The sequence below is a fragment of the Centruroides sculpturatus genome, unplaced genomic scaffold, assembly GCF_000671375.1.
Source record: "Centruroides sculpturatus isolate CEXI.00-Female unplaced genomic scaffold, Cexi_2.0 scaffold770, whole genome shotgun sequence".
Taxonomy (NCBI): Eukaryota; Metazoa; Arthropoda; class Arachnida; order Scorpiones; family Buthidae; genus Centruroides; species Centruroides sculpturatus.
This window is the reverse complement of record NW_019384992.1, coordinates 284295-309230: the sequence shown is the minus strand read 5'-3', so window position 1 is coordinate 309230 and position 24936 is coordinate 284295. Positions and strand designations below refer to the sequence as shown.

The window sequence follows — 24936 nt, the reverse complement described above, 5'->3', positions numbered from 1 at the left end:
TCAAATAAATTAATCATAACAAGTATAAAAATAAAGAAAAGGATAAATTATCTTTCGCTAATTATAGCTGAAATATTTCAAAAACATGATTACCAGTCTGTAATGCTTATAATTAATAATTTATATAATTATCTTCGTAAATATATAACTAAAAATATTATATTTCCAATAGAAAAATTTATGTCGTTCGTCGAATATTTTTCTTATTATTATTGTTTAAGTAATAATGTTTATTCAGTTATAATTTATGCACGAAAACATCGAGTTCCTATTATATATAAATTTATTCAGGAAAGAAATTCGAATATAATGGAATGATCGAGCCAGACAAAATACCATGCTTGACATTAATCAATGGTTTTTCAATCGAAGAAACCAGGAAAATAGTAACTTGTATGAAATCATAACCGCTGATTTTAGATTCGAGCAACCAGAAATATATAACGTTGATTCGTAACCGCTGATTTTCGGTAATTGTACTCGAAAAGTATACACGTTTGTCCACAATTACTAGTTTCCAATCGGAGTAACACGTTTATCAACAGTCTCTGGTTTTCAATTTAAGTATCCCAATAAAACTTGTTCTTCCACAATTACATGTTTTCAATCAGAGCACCATGAAAATAGCTCCTTCATTCACAATTTTTTTTTTGTTTTCAATCGGAGCATCGAGGAAAGTAGTGTGTTCATTTATAACTACTGGTTTTCAATTAGGGTGCAAAAACGTAGTATCATTTTCACGATTATTGGTTTTTACGTTTACGGCTCCGTTATGTTAACAGAAGGGAAGTATGGACATCAATCAAAAATGACCCCCCAAGATTTTTACATTTTTGGACTCGGGAGTCCTTGAAACGTCGAGATATGGAAAAAATTCGGGTTTTTTTTCCTGTATGTACGGATATTAGTGTGTATTTGCGTGGCACAAATTTGTTCACCCTGTTTGAAGCTTAATAACTCTTGTGCCTTCTGTCGAAAATTTATGAAATTTTTCAGGGAGGTTTGTGTATTATGGAAATAGATGCTGCTAAATTTTTTCTGTTTAAAGGTAGAGAGGGTGGAGAGATAAAGGAGGTCGTGTATATATATCTCCAATAGCTTCGGACTTAATGACGATTTTACTCGTTATTAGCATTTACAATTTTTTTTATAAAACCCATCTCTACCCTCAAAATTAAGCTTTTTGCCATTTTATAATAATTAAAAATATATAAGTTATTTTTAATAATAAAATATCGTAACAGATGACGCCATACACGCAGATTTAAATGTTGCCGGGAAAGTTAAGCAACTCATTGCTGGATTTTTTAATCAGAGTTTCTGGAAAAATGTGTTAGTTTAAAATCCCGGTTACCTATCAGAACACAGAAAAGTCTCAGCACGTTTATTCATACGTAACGTTGATTAGTTACGTTACTGAGTTTTATTTTTAGTTTTAGTCGTTATATAGATGTAGTTTTAATACAAAAATTACGCCGACCACAATTACTGATTTTTAATTAAAGCACTTTGGAAGGTAGACTGATGGGTTCATTGGTAGTTACTGATTTTTAATCACAGAGCACGTAACTTCAAAAACGTAACACATCTCACCGTAATCACTGGTTTTCAATTAGAGTATCAAGGTAAACGTGTTTATTGTAACCATCGATTTTCAATCAGAGCACCAGAAAATTAGTACGTTTATCTACAAGTGCCTTTTTTTCAATCAGAATGCGCAAGAAAGTATCACGTTCATTTTTAATTAGAGAATTCAGAAAAAAAGTAATACGTTTATTCGAAACTACTGATTTCCAATTAGAATATCTCGAAAGCGAACGTGTTTATTTGCAATTATTGGTTTTCGATCAAAGTATAAACTATCTTAGAATATTTATCCATAATCACTAGTTTGAAAGTTAACAAGTTCATTTTCAATTGTAGTTTTTATTTAGAGTGTTCAATCAGTATTTCCAGATAACAAGTTCGTCCACAGTTACCATGTTACTTTTACGGTTCTGTTATCTATAACAGAGGGAAAGTATGTCGATGGGTTTAAAAAAATGACCCCATCAATCAAAACTTTTACATTTTTGGACTCGGGGATCATGAAACGTCGACAAATGCAAAAACTGTCGGAGGTTTTTCTGTATGTATGAATGTTAGTGTGTGTGTGTATGTGGGTGGGCACGATTTTGTTCATCTAATTTCAAGCTTAATAACTCCCGTGCTTTTTGTCAAAAATTTCTGAAATTTTGCAGGGAGGTTTGTGCATAAGGGGGATTAATACTGTTAAATTTTGGTGGTTAAAGGTTCACGGGGTGGGGAGATAGAAGGGGTTGTGTGTACCCTTACTAGGGTCGGACGTAATGAAGATTTTACTAGTTAATAACATTTACATTTTTTTATATATATAAAACTCACCCCTACCTTAAAAATTAAGCCTTTTGCCACCTTATAATAATTAAAAATATGAAAAGTTCTTTTAAATAAAATATCGTAACAGATGCGCCACACACAGTTTTAAATGTTTCCGGGAAAGTTAAACAACTCATTGCTGGATTTTTAATTAGAGCACTCAAAAAGTAGTATATTCATTCGCAAACACCGGTTTTCAATCAGAATATCAGTACGTTCAACCAGAATAACCAGAAAAATATGTTCATTGGTAACCAGTACTTTTCGGAGCACCCATCAAAGTGCCACGTTCGTCACTTCAGAGTACGTTTAGTAACTATTATTTTTAGCAAAATAATGAATAATTTCAGCATTCCAATAATCTAAAAAAATACAGCAAACGAAGTTGCTTAACTTTCTCGGCAACATTTCAAATTTTTGTGGCACCATCTGTTACGATATTTTATTTTAAAAATAACTTTTATACTTTTAGTTATTAATAAAATAGCAAAAAACTTCATTTTGAGAGTAGGAACAATTCATTTAAAAAATTATAAGTGTAATAACGAGTAAAATCGTCATTAAGTCCTACCCTACTCGAGATACGACGCATGACCTCCTCTATCTCCTCACCTCCTCGACCTTTAACCAGAAAATTTTAACAGCATCGATCCCCCTAATACACAAACCTCAATGCAAAATTTCAGAAAATTTCGACAAAAGGCACAGGAGTTATTAAGCTTCAAAGAGGTGAGCAATATCGCACCCTCCCACACACAAAACCCTCTATCTCCCCATCCCCTCGACCTTTATTCATCAAAATTTAACAGCATAAATTCCTCTAATACTCAAATCTCCATGCATAATTTCAGGTCCCCCGAGTCCAAAAATATAAAAATCTCGAGGGTAATTTTTTCACACATTGCCATACTTTCCCTCTGTTACATATAACAACCGGGAAAGTTTAAAAAAAAAATGAGTTAATCAACCCGGGAAAAAAAGAATCAGGAAACAACAATTCACTCATTAAATTATACAATTGATCTTACACAAAGATTACACATAAATCTACCATTTGCAAAGTATTGAGCGTAACGAATGTAATTAATTTGTTACGTGAACGAAGTTTACACATAAATTTGTATAGATAAAAACCTTCATAATTTAGTAATTTAATTTAATTAATGGAAGAAAAAAAAAACACGTAAAATGATTTTACACTAATGTTAATTAGTGTAAATTATATTAGTGTCGTTAATGAGATTTCGTGAAGAGAAAAGTAAAAGAGAGAATAAAAAATAATTTAAATTTTTTAAATAAAAATTTACAATTTATTATAATTGAATTTCAAATAAAACTGTTTTTAATGCGAATTTAGATGTATTTTTAAATTAATTTTATGCAGTTACAAAAAGTCACTTGATCCAAATTTAAACGTACGTTTTGTTTTATTTTGAAATTAAATAAAATGTATTTTATTCTTTATGTAATTTATATTATTATAATTAAAATGGCAAATGAGAAGACGTTTCGTGCCAATTTAGGCCACGATGTTTCGTGTAATTATTCTTATAAAAATAATTACTAAGCATCACCTGACCTAAATTCGTATCATAATCACGTAATCTAAATCTGTGTCCATTTAACTGTTTTATGTATTTGTTTTATAAAAGTATCTAGAAAAAAATCACGTGACCTAGAAGTGTAGTTTTAGATCACGTGTTCTAAGTTTCTAGACATTTGGATCACGTGATTTAAGGTTGTATATTTTTATGTCACGTGAACTTTAGACCACGTGATAGAAATTTAATTATAATTAATATATAATTATACATTAAATTTAACCAAGTTCTAAATGACATTTACGAGATTGATAAGTTTAAATATTTATTTTAAATGGATTTAAAACTATACAAATTAAATAGGTTTATAATTATATTTACCTTTTCTATGATGAAATCTCATTTTTATTTCTTTCAATCGTCAATAGGAAATATTTTGTATATTATTTAAATAAAATAATATACCAATTAATTGTAAATAAGGGCCATTACATACAAAATAATTCAATTTATTTCGAATAGTTTTAAGTATTGAAAACTCATATCAAAGTTTATACAAGCAAAAGAATGATAAATTAAATATTTACCTTTTTCATCTCCGTCATCCTTCTCCCTTTAAATTTATAATTTATTTGTATTTCTAATAATATATTTTATATAATTTTTTTTACTATAGTTAGCTTTCTATTTTTACATTAGCATTCCCGATAATATAAAATATACAGTGAACTCGATATAGCGACACCCGACGTAACGAACTTTCGTTACAGCGAACAGTTTTCTTGTTCCTTTCCATTCTCGGGTTTCCGGTTTTCCGAGACTCTTCCGGATTTTTTCCCACTGACGCGTAGAATCGGAAGACTTTATTCTAGAAAATGTCGCTACAATGAAGTGTCTTTCTTTTTTTTACTACGTTTTAAACGTATTTCTTCCACTAGAAGAGTAAAAATACACGTGCCACCTTGTATCGTTCTGGAAGAATTCATTTTATTCCGGATTTTATCCCCAATTACCTGGTAATTCCTATTTGTGGATACTTTAGTTAAGGTGGAACAAGCATTAATTTGTCCAAAATTTTTCGCAAATAAAAAACACAATTACTAATTTTCAATTTTCCATCGTTGATTTCGTTAACTTTTCTGTTTCTCTGTCCGATTTTCTTTTTGTTTTTGCTTTGTCCGCATTCTCCTCACTGTTTTTATCGAATTTGGAGGGGGGCAGCTACACCCTGCTTTGTACGATCATGGTTATTCTTTACGTATATAGTGAGCTTTTGATATATTCAGTCTCTTAAGAGTTCATTACATCGAGGGTCTAATATATACATATAAGTCATGTAAATATATATATATGGAATTTCCTATCCTTAAATGAGCATTTCTAGCAATATATTATCGAGATTTTTATTCTCAAGTGAACATTTCTAGTAATATATTATAGCGATTTTTAAAGTAGTATTTTTGATAATACATATCGATATTTTTATTCTTAAACCAGCATTCTCAACAATATATATATACATATCAAACCATTAATTTTTAAACTAATATTTCTAGTGAACACTCTACTGTTAAGAGCCTCTCATCTTAATTCTTCAGCATCTTTCTGATCATTTTAAATAAAAAAGTAAATAAATAAAATGAAAATAAAAGTGAATATTCTTTACGACATTTCCTTTCAATATTATTTATTTTTATAAAATATATATATATATATTCTTTTTCAATTTACTTTAGTTTGGTTTCTTTTATCACACTCCTTTGTTTGGATATAATCTTTTTTTCAATATCCTCCTTTAATATGTTTGATTTTATTTTCAATTTNGTGAATATATATATATATATATATATATGTAGACATGTTGTAACTAGACTTATTATAGTCCCAAGCTATAATACTTACGAGACTCTTCTCACTCCATCAAATAAGTTAAAAGCATGAGATTCTAAGCTACAGTCACGTGGCCCGAGTTTCTAAGCTTTAAATTATTTAATTTTTGTATATATAGGCCTTTTATATATGTATAACGACTGTAATTAATATGGGTACCTCCTCAGATACTTTATCAATAAAACTCCTCAAATAAGGAATTTATATGATTAATAAATTAAATTTTATAAAGTATTAAACGTAAATTAATTTAATAAAAATGAATTTATGATATACAATAAAGTTTTAGAGCATTGGTATATTATTGTCATCCTTCAATAACTGCAAATTTTTATTTATTTTTTTTAATAGAAAATTGAAATAAATTTTGTGGAAAATCGAATCACTTAGTTTCCATCTTTTATACTTGATTTAACTCGTTATGTTTTAAGTATTGTTTACATGCTCCAATTACCGATTTTTCGCTTGCATTTCCCGAAAATTACTCCTTTTATTTTCTTTTTTTTTTATTCAATTTTGGTCAAGTTTAGTGTATATTTTTTTCTTTTTTAATATATATATTAAAAAAACTAAGTGGAAATTTCTATAAGAATATATTTAAGAAGAATTGTATGATAATAAAATATAATTTTTCTTATCAGATTTAACGTTTCGGTAGCCACAAATGGTTCGGATTATTATAAATGTTGTGCTGGCTTCTGCATCGATCTGCTTCAGAAATTCGCAGATGACCTTAGTTTTACATACGATCTTTACGAAGTCGAAGATAAAAAATGGGGAGCGTTAAATGTAAGTATGGATTTTTATCAAATACAATTTTCCCATAATTATTCAACAATTCTCAAAATGACACACTAGTTTTCTCAAATTTCCTATGTAGCGCCATCTAATGTTTTAAAAATAAATTATTTTTTTATGATCTCTTTAACACTTGTGCCATTCTTATTTAATTTTTTAAAAAATAACAATATTATGCAACTAACTTTTACAGAACGGTACGTGGAATGGTCTGATAGCCGATCTTTTATCTCATAAATCTGACATCGTTGTTACTTCCTTCAAAATTAACTCAGAAAGACAAAGTGCCGTCGACTTTACCGTTCCTTTCTTAGAAACTGGAATTGCTATTGTTGTAGCTAAAAGAACTGGAATAATATCTCCCAAAGCATTCCTTGGTAAGCTTTTTTTTTCTCTCTTTTCCTTCATTCAGAATTAATTTGCATGAAAAAACAATTGAAAAATCCAGTGCCACGTTATCCTATGAACAAACAAGAGCAATTTCCTGGGTCTTCCACCAAGAGGGGACTTCAGGAATCTTTTATAAGAAATAGTCCCCCTCCCCGAAAATTTCCCAGAAGAAAAATGTCTGAATTCAACACTACGTGGGACCTCCTAATTTAAATATTTTTGGGTTTCCCAACGCTGGAAAAATCAAAAATTGAATTTATTTTTGTTTCAACGTAAAGGATCACAACAAGATTTTGAAATTTTTTACATAATTTTTACATAAATTTAATGTCAATAATAATATTAAAAGGGCATCGACTCTTGCAGAATAGCCTTTCGGAATGAATTTATCAAAATATTTTCTCTATTTATTCATAAAATATCCTTCAGATTAGCCAAGAAAAAATATATAAAAGAGGATTTAAGATTGGTAAATCTGGAAACAGAAAAATAAAAAGAAAAAAAAAACATTTTGATCCGATAAATGTTTGAATGGAATACTCTAAATATGGAAAGAAATATATAAATAAATAAAAAACACAAGTTGAGTGAGGATAGGAAAACAAAAACGGACTTATATATGAAGTACTTATACAACGAATAAATGTGATATCAAATAGATGTCAGTTATTGACAGCAAACACTACTCTTGGAGAGGTTGGTATATCCCGAGGCGAAGACAAGCCTTCACTGATATGTATTCTAACTGACATTTCGAGAACAAATAACTCGATATCAAAAAAAAAAAAAACTCTACAGCTATTCTGTAGATGTTGGGATAATTCTTTAATTATGTCACAGTTTTTGTGTCTCCGTAGGAAGTTGCGATAAATAATTTATAAAGTCAATTTGTCTGGTAGAATAAATTCAAAAATAATATTAATTAAATTGTAGAGAGGAGGAATGTGATATCCCAAAGAGAATTTGGGTAAAATTTGATACATAAAATGGACCTCCATTTATGAAATTAAAAAAACACGCGAAATTCTTTGGAACTTTCTGAAAAAAAAAATGCAATTTCCATCTGTAAAAAGTTTAATAAAATATGGATTTTGATTTGATAGATTTTTCCTTATTTTTTCTCTTATTTCTTTTTTTAGAACCATTCGATACGATTTCTTGGATAATGATTTTGCTCATAAGCATACAAGCTGCAGCCTTCTCCATTTTCTTTTTCGAGTGGTTAAGTCCCGCAGGATACGATAAGAAAATGTTGCCAGCTAGAGGTAAGTTTGAATATTGCATTAAATGGTAAATAAGTATAGATTTTAATAATGCTAATATCTAAAATATACCACAGAAATGCGCTAGATTATAATAATTGTTTTTTGAAAGACAAGAGATGTTTTTACAAATTAAATTGTGTAAATATTTATTTAAAAAATTATATATATATATATATGTATGTATATATGTATATATATGTATGTATTTATTCGTGTATATAAGACAGTGTAGCACTTTAAATTTGCATTACTTTTTGTGAAAAATTCCTACTTCTCTTCTCTATGCTTCATCTATCAGACGAGAATGATTCGAATCCCGGTAAGTAAATAGAGAATCCTTATGTATATTGTATAGTATATGTTGCATATTTGACATAGAATGATTTCTACAGTAATAAATTGTTTTTATATACATTTTTTATGTGTAAAATTCAAAGAGGTGCACGAATTGTCAATGGTTGTTTACATTTTATTTTTGTACTGTATTTTAATTAAAAATTCTAATTAATTAGCATGATTAGCTTTTTTTTATATTTTTTTTGTAGAAGAATAGTTTCAGTAGTATTTTTAAATGGAATTTTCCGTGGTTTAAGTGTTGATTAGTTGATAACTGAATATTTTATTCTCATAATTGGCATTTTTTTAATACGTAGCTTGATTAGTTTCGTGGCATTCAAAAATATTATTATGTTTTTTTTTGTCTTTAATAGATCACAAATTTTCGTTGTTCAGAACATATTGGTTGGTATGGGCTATTTTATTTGGTGCAGCCGTCAATGTAGATTGTCCTAGAGGTTATACAGCACGTTTCATGTCCAATGTGTGGGCCATGTTTGCTGTGGTTTTCCTCGCCATATATACAGCTAATTTAGCAGCTTTTATGATCACTCGTGAAGAGTATTATGACTTAAGTGGAATTGAAGATAAAAGAGTACGCATCATACACACATATATATAATGGTTTACGCGTCATTTATAATGTATGTACTATTTCTTTTGTGATTTCAGTTGCAGTACCCAACGATGGTTGATCCACCATTCCGCTATGGCACCATCCCCTCTGGCAATACAGAGACGGTACTTAAGAGAAATAAACCAGATTTATACATGTACATGAAGAAATATAACCAACCATCAGTACAGGATGGTATCAAAGCAGTGAAGATGGGGTAAATAATCATGCATTCATGAATTTTTAACTAATAATAACTCGATAAAAGACTCGATTCTAATGAAATTTCAGTTATAATTAATATCGATAAGGGTGTAAAATTGAAAATAATATTTCTTAAACAAATTTTACAGTGTAAAATTAAGTAATTTATGTATTTTTATTATATATACTGGTATATATTTTTTATTAAATTCAAATTGTTAAAAAATTTATGACTTTACACACCGAAAGATGCAGCATTTTTATGGCAACTCTCCAAATATACCTCAGTAAAAATTTGAAAAATTTACAAGAGATGGTGTATGTCATATTTGTTGAAGTACTCATGATGGGAACGTGATCAGAATATGTTTTCAATACATATATAAATGGATAGACAGTTAATATTCAAATATACAAAAAAGGATGCGTGCTCCATATACAAACAGAGCGTGAAATATCCAGAATAATAAGAGCATATATAACCTTTTTTTCCAGGGATCTAGATGCTTTTATATACGATTCAACAGTTTTAGAATNTTAGTGTGGCACCATCTGTTACGATATTTTATTTTAAAAATAACTTTTATACTTTTAGTTATTAATAAAATAGCAAAAAACTTCATTTTGAGAGTAGGAACAATTCATTTAAAAAATTATAAGTGTAATAACGAGTAAAATCGTCATTAAGTCCTACCCTACTCGAGATACGACGCATGACCTCCTCTATCTCCTCACCTCCTCGACCTTTAACCAGAAAATTTTAACAGCATCGATCCCCCTAACACACAAACCTCAATGCAAAATTTCAGAAAATTTCGACAAAAGGCACAGGAGTTATTAAGCTTCAAAGAGGTGAGCAATATCGCACCCTCCCACACACAAAACCCTCTATCTCCCCATCCCCTCGACCTTTATTCATCAAAATTTAACAGCATAAATTCCTCTAATACTCAAATCTCCATGCATAATTTCAGGTCCCCCGAGTCCAAAAATATAAAAATCTCGAGGGTAATTTTTTCACACATTGCCATACTTTCCCTCTGTTACATATAACAACCGGGAAAGTTTAAAAAAAAAATGAGTTAATCAACCCGGGAAAAAAAGAATCAGGAAACAACAATTCACTCATTAAATTATACAATTGATCTTACACAAAGATTACACATAAATCTACCATTTGCAAAGTATTGAGCGTAACGAATGTAATTAATTTGTTACGTGAACGAAGTTTACACATAAATTTGTATAGATAAAAACCTTCATAATTTAGTAATTTAATTTAATTAATGGAAGAAAAAAAAAACACGTAAAATGATTTTACACTAATGTTAATTAGTGTAAATTATATTAGTGTCGTTAATGAGATTTCGTGAAGAGAAAAGTAAAAGAGAGAATAAAAAATAATTTAAATTTTTTAAATAAAAATTTACAATTTATTATAATTGAATTTCAAATAAAACTGTTTTTAATGCGAATTTAGATGTATTTTTAAATTAATTTTATGCAGTTACAAAAAGTCACTTGATCCAAATTTAAACGTACGTTTTGTTTTATTTTGAAATTAAATAAAATGTATTTTATTCTTTATGTAATTTATATTATTATAATTAAAATGGCAAATGAGAAGACGTTTCGTGCCAATTTAGGCCACGATGTTTCGTGTAATTATTCTTATAAAAATAATTACTAAGCATCACCTGACCTAAATTCGTATCATAATCACGTAATCTAAATCTGTGTCCATTTAACTGTTTTATGTATTTGTTTTATAAAAGTATCTAGAAAAAAATCACGTGACCTAGAAGTGTAGTTTTAGATCACGTGTTCTAAGTTTCTAGACATTTGGATCACGTGATTTAAGGTTGTATATTTTTATGTCACGTGAACTTTAGACCACGTGATAGAAATTTAATTATAATTAATATATAATTATACATTAAATTTAACCAAGTTCTAAATGACATTTACGAGATTGATAAGTTTAAATATTTATTTTAAATGGATTTAAAACTATACAAATTAAATAGATTTATAATTATATTTACCTTTTCTATGATGAAATCTCATTTTTATTTCTTTCAATCGTCAATAGGAAATATTTTGTATATTATTTAAATAAAATAATATACCAATTAATTGTAAATAAGGGCCATTACATACAAAATAATTCAATTTATTTCGAATAGTTTTAAGTATTGAAAACTCATATCAAAGTTTATACAAGCAAAAGAATGATAAATTAAATATTTACCTTTTTCATCTCCGTCATCCTTCTCCCTTTAAATTTATAATTTATTTGTATTTCTANTCATCATCTATACAATAACTTGTCATAAACGATAACTTTTCCTTATTCTTGAATATCAGTTATGACGTGGGGAGAGTATCGGGAGTTTTTAGATGAAGTAAATATACATGAGAATTGATTTTGTTTTTGTAAAAAATTTAGAATTTTTAAAATATATTATCATGTATATTTATATATTAAATATGTAATTTAACAAGCAATTATTTACTGTGACATCGTCACAATGCTGGGATGTAATTTTTATTCATATTTTTAATTTATTTAATTTAAAATATATGCTCTCCACCTCAAATTAATAGTGTCTTGCTCCTGTACATCATACTTTTCCTGTTAGCAACAGAGTCGTAATGGTCATCTATCTAACTCTGTTCTCGAGATTAAGGAAAGACAGACGGACGGACGGACGATAATAGGAATTTATAGGTCCACAATTTTTTAAATAGCAGCCCGAAAATTAATTTAATTAATTGCTAGTTTTTATGAGGTATCAACAGTTTTTAGACAGAGAAAATACGAATTAAAATCTATTTTTTTCGTGAGAAATTGCGGCTTTTTTGGTAAATATTTTAATATATTATCCGGAAATATATAAAATATTTCCAGGATTAATTGTATTACTTGTAAATCAATTAAATTAATGATTTTCGTGTGTAGATTTACGATAAATACCGGATTATAAAATAGAATTTAGATCTTATTCGTTTTCTTAAATGAAAAATTTTAATAGATTCTTAAATGAATACTTTAGTTTATTGCCTGGAGTTGCATAATCATAAATTCTGAGTTTCTATTCCAAAGTATACGGTGATATCTTTATAATGATACATGGGAAATTATCAGAAAATGTATCTTAATATATATAAAGTAGGTTTTCTTGTAAAATTTCTATTTTTTAACGAAATATACTTTTTGTTATTATTTTTTTTAAAAAAACATTTAATAAAGTAAATTTCTCTTTAAAAATACTTTAAATTATTAAATGCGGGTATATATATTTATTTTTCACTGAAAGTTCATAAATTAAACTAAACGTACGAGGTGGCTCAAAAGTCTGTTAACCATCCTAAAGAGGAAATTACTGTATTATTCGAATATTTATATATTTTGTCATGTTTTCACGTTGTTTAAACTCAGTTTACCATTCACAAGTAGACATAAAATTACAAAAAAACGGTTAACTGATTTTTAGACCACCTTGTATATTCTCATTGTATAAACACGTATTCTTACTGTACGTGGCCCTAAATTCAGTTAACTATCACAATAATCTCATTCAAATATTTAAACATCTAATCACGTTATTATCGTTGTTCAAAAGTAAGTTTACGCTTCGTATTCACTTGGAAGATAAAAAACAAACTGACTTTTAGGCCACTTTGTATTTCAAAACAAATATTATTTATTAATCGTTTAAATATATAAAAATAATAAGTCGAAGAATTTTAAAAATGAATTCAAAGATTTTCTCTTGAAAGATGTTAGATAGATGGCCGGTAAGAGTTTATACAAGCAAAAGAATGATAAATTAAATATTTACCTTTTTCATCTCCGTCATCCTTCTCCCTTTAAATTTATAATTTATTTGTATTTCTAATAATATATTTTATATAATTTTTTTTACTATAGTTAGCTTTCTATTTTTACATTAGCATTCCCGATAATATAAAATATACAGTGAACTCGATATAGCGACACCCGACGTAACGAACTTTCGTTACAGCGAACAGTTTTCTTGTTCCTTTCCATTCTCGGGTTTCCGGTTTTCCGAGACTCTTCCGGATTTTTTCCCACTGACGCGTAGAATCGGAAGACTTTATTCTAGAAAATGTCGCTACAATGAAGTGTCTTTCTTTTTTTTACTACGTTTTAAACGTATTTCTTCCACTAGAAGAGTAAAAATACACGTGCCACCTTGTATCGTTCTGGAAGAATTCATTTTATTCCGGATTTTATCCCCAATTACCTGGTAATTCCTATTTGTGGATACTTTAGTTAAGGTGGAACAAGCATTAATTTGTCCAAAATTTTTCGCAAATAAAAAACACAATTACTAATTTTCAATTTTCCATCGTTGATTTCGTTAACTTTTCTGTTTCTCTGTCCGATTTTCTTTTTGTTTTTGCTTTGTCCGCATTCTCCTCACTGTTTTTATCGAATTTGGAGGGGGGCAGCTACACCCTGCTTTGTACGATCATGGTTATTCTTTACGTATATAGTGAGCTTTTGATATATTCAGTCTCTTAAGAGTTCATTACATCGAGGGTCTAATATATACATATAAGTCATGTAAATATATATATATGGAATTTCCTATCCTTAAATGAGCATTTCTAGCAATATATTATCGAGATTTTTATTCTCAAGTGAACATTTCTAGTAATATATTATAGCGATTTTTAAAGTAGTATTTTTGATAATACATATCGATATTTTTATTCTTAAACCAGCATTCTCAACAATATATATATACATATCAAACCATTAATTTTTAAACTAATATTTCTAGTGAACACTCTACTGTTAAGAGCCTCTCATCTTAATTCTTCAGCATCTTTCTGATCATTTTAAATAAGAAAGAAAATTAGTCCGGTTAACTGACTTTTGGACCCCCCTGTAAATTAAAAAAAAGTAAATAAATAAAATGCAATCATTCAAATTTTTAAAAGTGAATTATCGAGAACCTCTATGAATTTTATTATTTACATTAATGCTTTATTTCCTTTATATGCTGTTATTTATAATAATAATACAGTCAAAACCTCCGAATAGCGGCACCGATCAGAGCATAAAAACGTTCGTTGTTCAGAGGTGGCCATTATTGAAGGTTCGACTACATATTTTTAACATTAATATAAAAGCTAATTTAATCAATTTTACCTTTATTTTATGCTAAAATTTGAAAGAAATTAATTAAAATTTATTTATTTATAACTAGAAGAAATTATTGTAATTAATTTAATGAATATTGAATAATTATTGTTTATGTTATTTAACATTTTATTTGTTTATTGATAACACGCATCTGCATTATAATGAGTCAAAGATGTATGTTCGCTACATCTATACACATTTTATTTTTAGTTATTTCTATTATAATAGCTGTTTTCCCTTGGTTCCTTAATAGAAAAACTCTCCATTCTTTCAATAAAAATGATTCATTTTCCATTAAAAAAATTATACAAATTATTATTTAATTAATAAGTTTAATTAAAGGGTCTATATAATTTATATAACACTTCATATTAGGATTATATCATTTAACTAATTAGTATTAGAAATTATAATGAGGTGGGGTGATGGGATCCTCTTTAGAGACTCTAATGCACGTGATTGAAGGATTTACTCTTAGATTATGTAATTCCTTAATTATTATAAATTAGAGGATTACAGGAGCCTAATTAATCTCTAATTCTAATGCTTAATATTCTAATTAAGCATTTGTTTGTGCCCGTTTAATTAAGATCCGTTTGTTGCTTAATTCTCTGCGGAATTAACGTATTAAGATTAGTAAATTTATGAATTTTCTAATGTTTCGAAGATGTTAAATTAGAAAATTAATAGAAAATTTAAATACTTTTTAACTACTGAATATTTTGAAATTATTATTTTATTTTTTAAACGACATTTTTTAAAAAGATTATAACGATTTAATATTATTAATTAAAGACAGTCTGCCCAAAAGGGGGCCACCATTTATGAAGTCTGGAACACGAAAAATAAATGGTGGCCCCTTTTTGGGCAGACTGTCTTTAATTAATAATAATAATCTCCATTAGACGAAAATTTACAAAAAGAAAAAAATTTTAATGTATCGTCACCAGGGGGAAGTTTCCGAAATCTGCATTTTCCAGCGCTCATTCCAGTAGATAAAAGCAGAAACACCCCATAGGAAGAATGGAAAGCAAGACGTCTGTGTAACACCAGTTCCTTTTTTAAAAAGTTTTTTTTAATTGGATGTAATTGTGTTTTTTAAAGGACTGTTTTTAAATTCTGGCGGCATGTAGCCTATAAAGAAAGGTCTGTCNTACATAAAAGTTGTAATAAGTTCAAATTCAAACGAATTTCGAACGAATGATTCCATTACAACGAAAACTATTAAAACCTGAAGATGGCCTATACGAATTGGCCGAAAACGTTTGGAATAAACAAAAATAACTCGGCAAAAAAATTCAGGTGTGTGTGATTTATTATTATAAATAGATAACATTGCTGAGAAGGTAGATAGAATATATATATATATATATATATATGTAGACATGTTGTAACTAGACTTATTATAGTCCCAAGCTATAATACTTACGAGACTCTTCTCACTCCATCAAATAAGTTAAAAGCATGAGATTCTAAGCTACAGTCACGTGGCCCGAGTTTCTAAGCTTTAAATTATTTAATTTTTGTATATATAGGCCTTTTATATATGTATAACGACTGTAATTAATATGGGTACCTCCTCAGATACTTTATCAATAAAACTCCTCAAATAAGGAATTTATATGATTAATAAATTAAATTTTATAAAGTATTAAACGTAAATTAATTTAATAAAAATGAATTTATGATATACAATAAAGTTTTAGAGCATTGGTATATTATTGTCATCCTTCAATAACTGCAAATTTTTATTTATTTTTTTTAATAGAAAATTGAAATAAATTTTGTGGAAAATCGAATCACTTAGTTTCCATCTTTTATACTTGATTTAACTCGTTATGTTTTAAGTATTGTTTACATGCTCCAATTACCGATTTTTCGCTTGCATTTCCCGAAAATTACTCCTTTTATTTTCTTTTTTTTTTATTCAATTTTGGTCAAGTTTAGTGTATATTTTTTTCTTTTTTAATATATATATTAAAAAAACTAAGTGGAAATTTCTATAAGAATATATTTAAGAAGAATTGTATGATAATAAAATATAATTTTTCTTATCAGATTTAACGTTTCGGTAGCCACAAATGGTTCGGATTATTATAAATGTTGTGCTGGCTTCTGCATCGATCTGCTTCAGAAATTCGCAGATGACCTTAGTTTTACATACGATCTTTACGAAGTCGAAGATAAAAAATGGGGAGCGTTAAATGTAAGTATGGATTTTTATCAAATACAATTTTCCCATAATTATTCAACAATTCTCAAAATGACACACTAGTTTTCTCAAATTTCCTATGTAGCGCCATCTAATGTTTTAAAAATAAATTATTTTTTTATGATCTCTTTAACACTTGTGCCATTCTTATTTAATTTTTTAAAAAATAACAATATTATGCAACTAACTTTTACAGAACGGTACGTGGAATGGTCTGATAGCCGATCTTTTATCTCATAAATCTGACATCGTTGTTACTTCCTTCAAAATTAACTCAGAAAGACAAAGTGCCGTCGACTTTACCGTTCCTTTCTTAGAAACTGGAATTGCTATTGTTGTAGCTAAAAGAACTGGAATAATATCTCCCAAAGCATTCCTTGGTAAGCTTTTTTTTTCTCTCTTTTCCTTCATTCAGAATTAATTTGCATGAAAAAACAATTGAAAAATCCAGTGCCACGTTATCCTATGAACAAACAAGAGCAATTTCCTGGGTCTTCCACCAAGAGGGGACTTCAGGAATCTTTTATAAGAAATAGTCCCCCTCCCCGAAAATTTCCCAGAAGAAAAATGTCTGAATTCAACACTACGTGGGACCTCCTAATTTAAATATTTTTGGGTTTCCCAACGCTGGAAAAATCAAAAATTGAATTTATTTTTGTTTCAACGTAAAGGATCACAACAAGATTTTGAAATTTTTTACATAATTTTTACATAAATTTAATGTCAATAATAATATTAAAAGGGCATCGACTCTTGCAGAATAGCCTTTCGGAATGAATTTATCAAAATATTTTCTCTATTTATTCATAAAATATCCTTCAGATTAGCCAAGAAAAAATATATAAAAGAGGATTTAAGATTGGTAAATCTGGAAACAGAAAAATAAAAAGAAAAAAAAAACATTTTGATCCGATAAATGTTTGAATGGAATACTCTAAATATGGAAAGAAATATATAAATAAATAAAAAACACAAGTTGAGTGAGGATAGGAAAACAAAAACGGACTTATATATGAAGTACTTATACAACGAATAAATGTGATATCAAATAGATGTCAGTTATTGACAGCAAACACTACTCTTGGAGAGGTTGGTATATCCCGAGGCGAAGACAAGCCTTCACTGATATGTATTCTAACTGACATTTCGAGAACAAATAACTCGATATCAAAAAAAAAAAAAACTCTACAGCTATTCTGTAGATGTTGGGATAATTCTTTAATTATGTCACAGTTTTTGTGTCTCCGTAGGAAGTTGCGATAAATAATTTATAAAGTCAATTTGTCTGGTAGAATAAATTCAAAAATAATATTAATTAAATTGTAGAGAGGAGGAATGTGATATCCCAAAGAGAATTTGGGTAAAATTTGATACATAAAATGGACCTCCATTTATGAAATTAAAAAAACACGCGAAATTCTTTGGAACTTTCTGAAAAAAAAAATGCAATTTCCATCTGTAAAAAGTTTAATAAAATATGGATTTTGATTTGATAGATTTTTCCTTATTTTTTCTCTTATTTCTTTTTTTAGAACCATTCGATACGATTTCTTGGATAATGATTTTGCTCATAAGCATACAAGCTGCAGCCTTCTCCATTTTCTTTTTCGAGTGGTTAAGTCCCGCAGGATACGATAAGAAAATGTTGCCAGCTAGAGGTAAGTTTGAATATTGCATTAAATGGTAAATAAGTATAGATTTTAATAATGCTAATATCTAAAATATACCACAGAAATGCGCTAGATTATAATAATTGTTTTTTGAAAGACAAGAGATGTTTTTACAAATTAAATTGTGTAAATATTTATTTAAAAAATTATATATATATATATATGTATGTATATATGTATATATATGTATGTATTTATTCGTGTATATAAGACAGTGTAGCACTTTAAATTTGCATTACTTTTTGTGAAAAATTCCTACTTCTCTTCTCTATGCTTCATCTATCAGACGAGAATGATTCGAATCCCGGTAAGTAAATAGAGAATCCTTATGTATATTGTATAGTATATGTTGCATATTTGACATAGAATGATTTCTACAGTAATAAATTGTTTTTATATACATTTTTTATGTGTAAAATTCAAAGAGGTGCACGAATTGTCAATGGTTGTTTACATTTTATTTTTGTACTGTATTTTAATTAAAAATTCTAATTAATTAGCATGATTAGCTTTTTTTTATATTTTTTTTGTAGAAGAATAGTTTCAGTAGTATTTTTAAATGGAATTTTCCGTGGTTTAAGTGTTGATTAGTTGATAACTGAATATTTTATTCTCATAATTGGCATTTTTTTAATACGTAGCTTGATTAGTTTCGTGGCATTCAAAAATATTATTATGTTTTTTTTTGTCTTTAATAGATCACAAATTTTCGTTGTTCAGAACATATTGGTTGGTATGGGCTATTTTATTTGGTGCAGCCGTCAATGTAGATTGTCCTAGAGGTTATACAGCACGTTTCATGTCCAATGTGTGGGCCATGTTTGCTGTGGTTTTCCTCGCCATATATACAGCTAATTTAGCAGCTTTTATGATCACTCGTGAAGAGTATTATGACTTAAGTGGAATTGAAGATAAAAGAGTACGCATCATACACACATATATATAATGGTTTACGCGTCATTTATAATGTATGTACTATTTCTTTTGTGATTTCAGTTGCAGTACCCAACGATGGTTGATCCACCATTCCGCTATGGCACCATCCCCTCTGGCAATACAGAGACGGTACTTAAGAGAAATAAACCAGATTTATACATGTACATGAAGAAATATAACCAACCATCAGTACAGGATGGTATCAAAGCAGTGAAGATGGGGTAAATAATCATGCATTCATGAATTTTTAACTAATAATAACTCGATAAAAGACTCGATTCTAATGAAATTTCAGTTATAATTAATATCGATAAGGGTGTAAAATTGAAAATAATATTTCTTAAACAAATTTTACAGTGTAAAATTAAGTAATTTATGTATTTTTATTATATATACTGGTATATATTTTTTATTAAATTCAAATTGTTAAAAAATTTATGACTTTACACACCGAAAGATGCAGCATTTTTATGGCAACTCTCCAAATATACCTCAGTAAAAATTTGAAAAATTTACAAGAGATGGTGTATGTCATATTTGTTGAAGTACTCATGATGGGAACGTGATCAGAATATGTTTTCAATACATATATAAATGGATAGACAGTTAATATTCAAATATACAAAAAAGGATGCGTGCTCCATATACAAACAGAGCGTGAAATATCCAGAATAATAAGAGCATATATAACCTTTTTTTCCAGGGATCTAGATGCTTTTATATACGATTCAACAGTTTTAGAATATTTAGTTGGACAGGACAACGAATGTCGTCTTCTAACAGTAGGATCATGGTATGCAATGACCGGTTACGGTTTCGCTTTACCAAAAAACTCTAATTATTTAAATATGTTCAACAGAGAGATGATTAAGTATAGAGAAAATGGTAAATAATTTCTTAAAAATTAAATTTCTTTTTAACATTTCGTAATAATTTCAATATACACTTTAATTCTTTTAAGGTGATTTAGAAAGATTACAAAGATTTTGGTTCCAAGGGGCTTGCAAGCCTACAAAGAATAAGCGTAATGTGAGCAAGCCTTTGGATATCAATCAATTTATGAGCGCCTTTTTATTGCTAGGATGTGGTGTTTTTTTAACCATTTGCCTCTTGGGTCTAGAACACGTGTACTTCCGTTACATCAGGAAGCACTTAGCAAAGAAAGATGCTGGTGGCTGCTTCACCCTTATCAGTCTGGTGCGTATACATTTACCTACATAATCCGTAATTTCCAAGTTTAAATATCATATTTGGAAATATTAATTCTAATTATAATTAATAGTAATGTTTTAATTCAATATTTAAATTTTTAATAACAGTGGCCATCAGTCAGAAATTAAATTAATGGTCTTAATTTGAATGCAATTTTAAAAATTAAAAAAAAATATTACAATAGTTGTAATGTTTTGAATTAAAATATTTTTATAAAAGAAAATTTGTAGCGTGTGCCAAAAATGCAACAGAGATTTAATTTAGAAATTAATTAAACTTCATTAATTATCGCCATTTCTTTAGAAAATGATAAAAATATCTCTTTTGAAATATATGGAAAATAATCAAATCTATTCAAGTTTGTTTAATTCCGAACGAATTAAAAGTAGAAAAGAATCTAATCTCGATAAAGGTCAAAGTAGATTTATTCAATCGTTAAGACGTAACAAGTCAAAGATTCTTCCTTCTTACGATTAGACTTTAATTGCTCCCATTGGTAAGTCGAAAATACCAGTTTTTTTCCCCAAAGGAAAAGAATCTTAGTGCTGCAAACCAATCACGTTTCCAAAGTCTTGACACAAATCTACTCTATACGCCATTTATAATCCCCAAACTTTCTACTACCGAAAGTTGCTTTTGGTAAAGACTTTCTATCCAGAATCTTAAATAATTCAATTTACAAAAGCAAATTAATACATTTTTTTTTTCTTTTTTAATGCATTTCTACAGTATTATTTATTTTAAAATAGAGTATGGGAAAATCCCTGAGTTTCAGGGGTGCTGTGTTTGAGGCCCAGGACATGATAAAACATCACAGATGCAAGGATCCCATTTGTGATACTCAACTATGGAAAGCTAAGCACGAATTGGATATGGCGAATTTGAAAATACGTCAACTTGAAGCACAAATTGAAGGAAGGTAAAGAAATTTTACAATATTTTAAGAAATATTGACTTANAATTGTGTAAATATTTATTTAAAAAATTATATATATATATATATGTATGTATATATGTATATATATGTATGTATTTATTCGTGTATATAAGACAGTGTAGCACTTTAAATTTGCATTACTTTTTGTGAAAAATTCCTACTTCTCTTCTCTATGCTTCATCTATCAGACGAGAATGATTCGAATCCCGGTAAGTAAATAGAGAATCCTTATGTATATTGTATAGTATATGTTGCATATTTGACATAGAATGATTTCTACAGTAATAAATTGTTTTTATATACATTTTTTATGTGTAAAATTCAAAGAGGTGCACGAATTGTCAATGGTTGTTTACATTTTATTTTTGTACTGTATTTTAATTAAAAATTCTAATTAATTAGCATGATTAGCTTTTTTTTATATTTTTTTTGTAGAAGAATAGTTTCAGTAGTATTTTTAAATGGAATTTTCCGTGGTTTAAGTGTTGATTAGTTGATAACTGAATATTTTATTCTCATAATTGGCATTTTTTTAATACGTAGCTTGATTAGTTTCGTGGCATTCAAAAATATTATTATGTTTTTTTTTGTCTTTAATAGATCACAAATTTTCGTTGTTCAGAACATATTGGTTGGTATGGGCTATTTTATTTGGTGCAGCCGTCAATGTAGATTGTCCTAGAGGTTATACAGCACGTTTCATGTCCAATGTGTGGGCCATGTTTGCTGTGGTTTTCCTCGCCATATATACAGCTAATTTAGCAGCTTTTATGATCACTCGTGAAGAGTATTATGACTTAAGTGGAATTGAAGATAAAAGAGTACGCATCATACACACATATATATAATGGTTTACGCGTCATTTATAATGTATGTACTATTTCTTTTGTGATTTCAGTTGCAGTACCCAACGATGGTTGATCCACCATTCCGCTATGGCACCATCCCCTCTGGCAATACAGAGACGGTACTTAAGAGAAATAAACCAGATTTATACATGTACATGAAGAAATATAACCAACCATCAGTACAGGATGGTATCAAAGCAGTGAAGATGGGGTAAATAATCATGCATTCATGAATTTTTAACTAATAATAACTCGATAAAAGACTCGATTCTAATGAAATTTCAGTTATAATTAATATCGATAAGGGTGTAAAATTGAAAATAATATTTCTTAAACAAATTTTACAGTGTAAAATTAAGTAATTTATGTATTTTTATTATATATACTGGTATATATTTTTTATTAAATTCAAATTGTTAAAAAATTTATGACTTTACACACCGAAAGATGCAGCATTTTTATGGCAACTCTCCAAATATACCTCAGTAAAAATTTGAAAAATTTACAAGAGATGGTGTATGTCATATTTGTTGAAGTACTCATGATGGGAACGTGATCAGAATATGTTTTCAATACATATATAAATGGATAGACAGTTAATATTCAAATATACAAAAAAGGATGCGTGCTCCATATACAAACAGAGCGTGAAATATCCAGAATAATAAGAGCATATATAACCTTTTTTTCCAGGGATCTAGATGCTTTTATATACGATTCAACAGTTTTAGAATATTTAGTTGGACAGGACAACGAATGTCGTCTTCTAACAGTAGGATCATGGTATGCAATGACCGGTTACGGTTTCGCTTTACCAAAAAACTCTAATTATTTAAATATGTTCAACAGAGAGATGATTAAGTATAGAGAAAATGGTAAATAATTTCTTAAAAATTAAATTTCTTTTTAACATTTCGTAATAATTTCAATATACACTTTAATTCTTTTAAGGTGATTTAGAAAGATTACAAAGATTTTGGTTCCAAGGGGCTTGCAAGCCTACAAAGAATAAGCGTAATGTGAGCAAGCCTTTGGATATCAATCAATTTATGAGCGCCTTTTTATTGCTAGGATGTGGTGTTTTTTTAACCATTTGCCTCTTGGGTCTAGAACACGTGTACTTCCGTTACATCAGGAAGCACTTAGCAAAGAAAGATGCTGGTGGCTGCTTCACCCTTATCAGTCTGGTGCGTATACATTTACCTACATAATCCGTAATTTCCAAGTTTAAATATCATATTTGGAAATATTAATTCTAATTATAATTAATAGTAATGTTTTAATTCAATATTTAAATTTTTAATAACAGTGGCCATCAGTCAGAAATTAAATTAATGGTCTTAATTTGAATGCAATTTTAAAAATTAAAAAAAAATATTACAATAGTTGTAATGTTTTGAATTAAAATATTTTTATAAAAGAAAATTTGTAGCGTGTGCCAAAAATGCAACAGAGATTTAATTTAGAAATTAATTAAACTTCATTAATTATCGCCATTTCTTTAGAAAATGATAAAAATATCTCTTTTGAAATATATGGAAAATAATCAAATCTATTCAAGTTTGTTTAATTCCGAACGAATTAAAAGTAGAAAAGAATCTAATCTCGATAAAGGTCAAAGTAGATTTATTCAATCGTTAAGACGTAACAAGTCAAAGATTCTTCCTTCTTACGATTAGACTTTAATTGCTCCCATTGGTAAGTCGAAAATACCAGTTTTTTTCCCCAAAGGAAAAGAATCTTAGTGCTGCAAACCAATCACGTTTCCAAAGTCTTGACACAAATCTACTCTATGCGCCATTTATAATCCCCAAACTTTCTACTACCGAAAGTTGCTTTTGGTAAAGACTTTCTATCCAGAATCTTAAATAATTCAATTTACAAAAGCAAATTAATACATTTTTTTTCTTTTTTAATGCATTTCTACAGTATTATTTATTTTAAAATAGAGTATGGGAAAATCCCTGAGTTTCAGGGGTGCTGTGTTTGAGGCCCAGGACATGATAAAACATCACAGATGCAAGGATCCCATTTGTGATACTCAACTATGGAAAGCTAAGCACGAATTGGATATGGCGAATTTGAAAATACGTCAACTTGAAGCACAAATTGAAGGAAGGTAAAGAAATTTTACAATATTTTAAGAAATATTGACTTAAATTATATATATATATATATAATTCAATATTACGTATTGAATATCATTTTCTAAAAGGAAAAATCAATGTGTAATTATCATATTAATTTTTTTTCAACTCTTTTACGTTGTGGTTTTTTTAAAAATTTAAGCTATATTATATCGAATTTTATTCTAAAAAACAAAAAAAGAAACCAGTCGGAAAGAACAAAAGTTAATTATTTTATTTTATTTTTATTCTTTCTTATCAGTGATGCGGAAAAACAAACCATGTTATTACATGTCAATACAACTTGCTCTACATTATTTTTATATCGGGAAACGTGATAAGTCGAGTTGTTCTTTCGAAATCAAATTTAGTGTGAAGA

The 24936-nt window shown here is 28.3% G+C and overlaps 2 protein-coding genes across 2 annotated transcripts in view; both read left to right on the top strand.

The window, feature by feature from the left end:
- LOC111633043 (glutamate receptor ionotropic, NMDA 2B-like) overlaps positions 1-21569 on the top strand; it is a 55484-nt gene extending 33915 nt beyond the window's left edge. Inside the window, exons 11-27 of the mRNA XM_023377572.1 lie at positions 6470-6617; positions 6820-7003; positions 8156-8281; positions 8580-8600; positions 8992-9212; positions 9290-9450; positions 9933-9977; positions 13421-13504; positions 16675-16822; positions 17025-17208; positions 18361-18486; positions 18785-18805; positions 19197-19417; positions 19495-19655; positions 20138-20319; positions 20396-20631; positions 21396-21569. Coding sequence (XP_023233340.1) covers positions 6470-6617; positions 6820-7003; positions 8156-8281; positions 8580-8600; positions 8992-9212; positions 9290-9450; positions 9933-9977; positions 13421-13504; positions 16675-16822; positions 17025-17208; positions 18361-18486; positions 18785-18805; positions 19197-19417; positions 19495-19655; positions 20138-20319; positions 20396-20631; positions 21396-21569 — 2443 coding nt within the window. The remainder of the gene's footprint in view (positions 1-6469; positions 6618-6819; positions 7004-8155; positions 8282-8579; positions 8601-8991; positions 9213-9289; positions 9451-9932; positions 9978-13420; positions 13505-16674; positions 16823-17024; positions 17209-18360; positions 18487-18784; positions 18806-19196; positions 19418-19494; positions 19656-20137; positions 20320-20395; positions 20632-21395) is intronic.
- A 209-nt stretch (positions 21570-21778) lies between these two features.
- On the top strand, positions 21779-24554 carry LOC111633042 (glutamate receptor ionotropic, NMDA 2A-like). Its single transcript, XM_023377571.1, has 6 exons — positions 21779-21792; positions 22184-22404; positions 22482-22642; positions 23125-23306; positions 23383-23618; positions 24381-24554. Exons 2-6 carry the CDS (start codon positions 22285-22287, stop codon positions 24552-24554), a joined length of 873 nt encoding a protein of 290 aa, XP_023233339.1. The 5' UTR covers positions 21779-21792; positions 22184-22284.
- Positions 24555-24936: the final 382 nt, after the last annotated feature.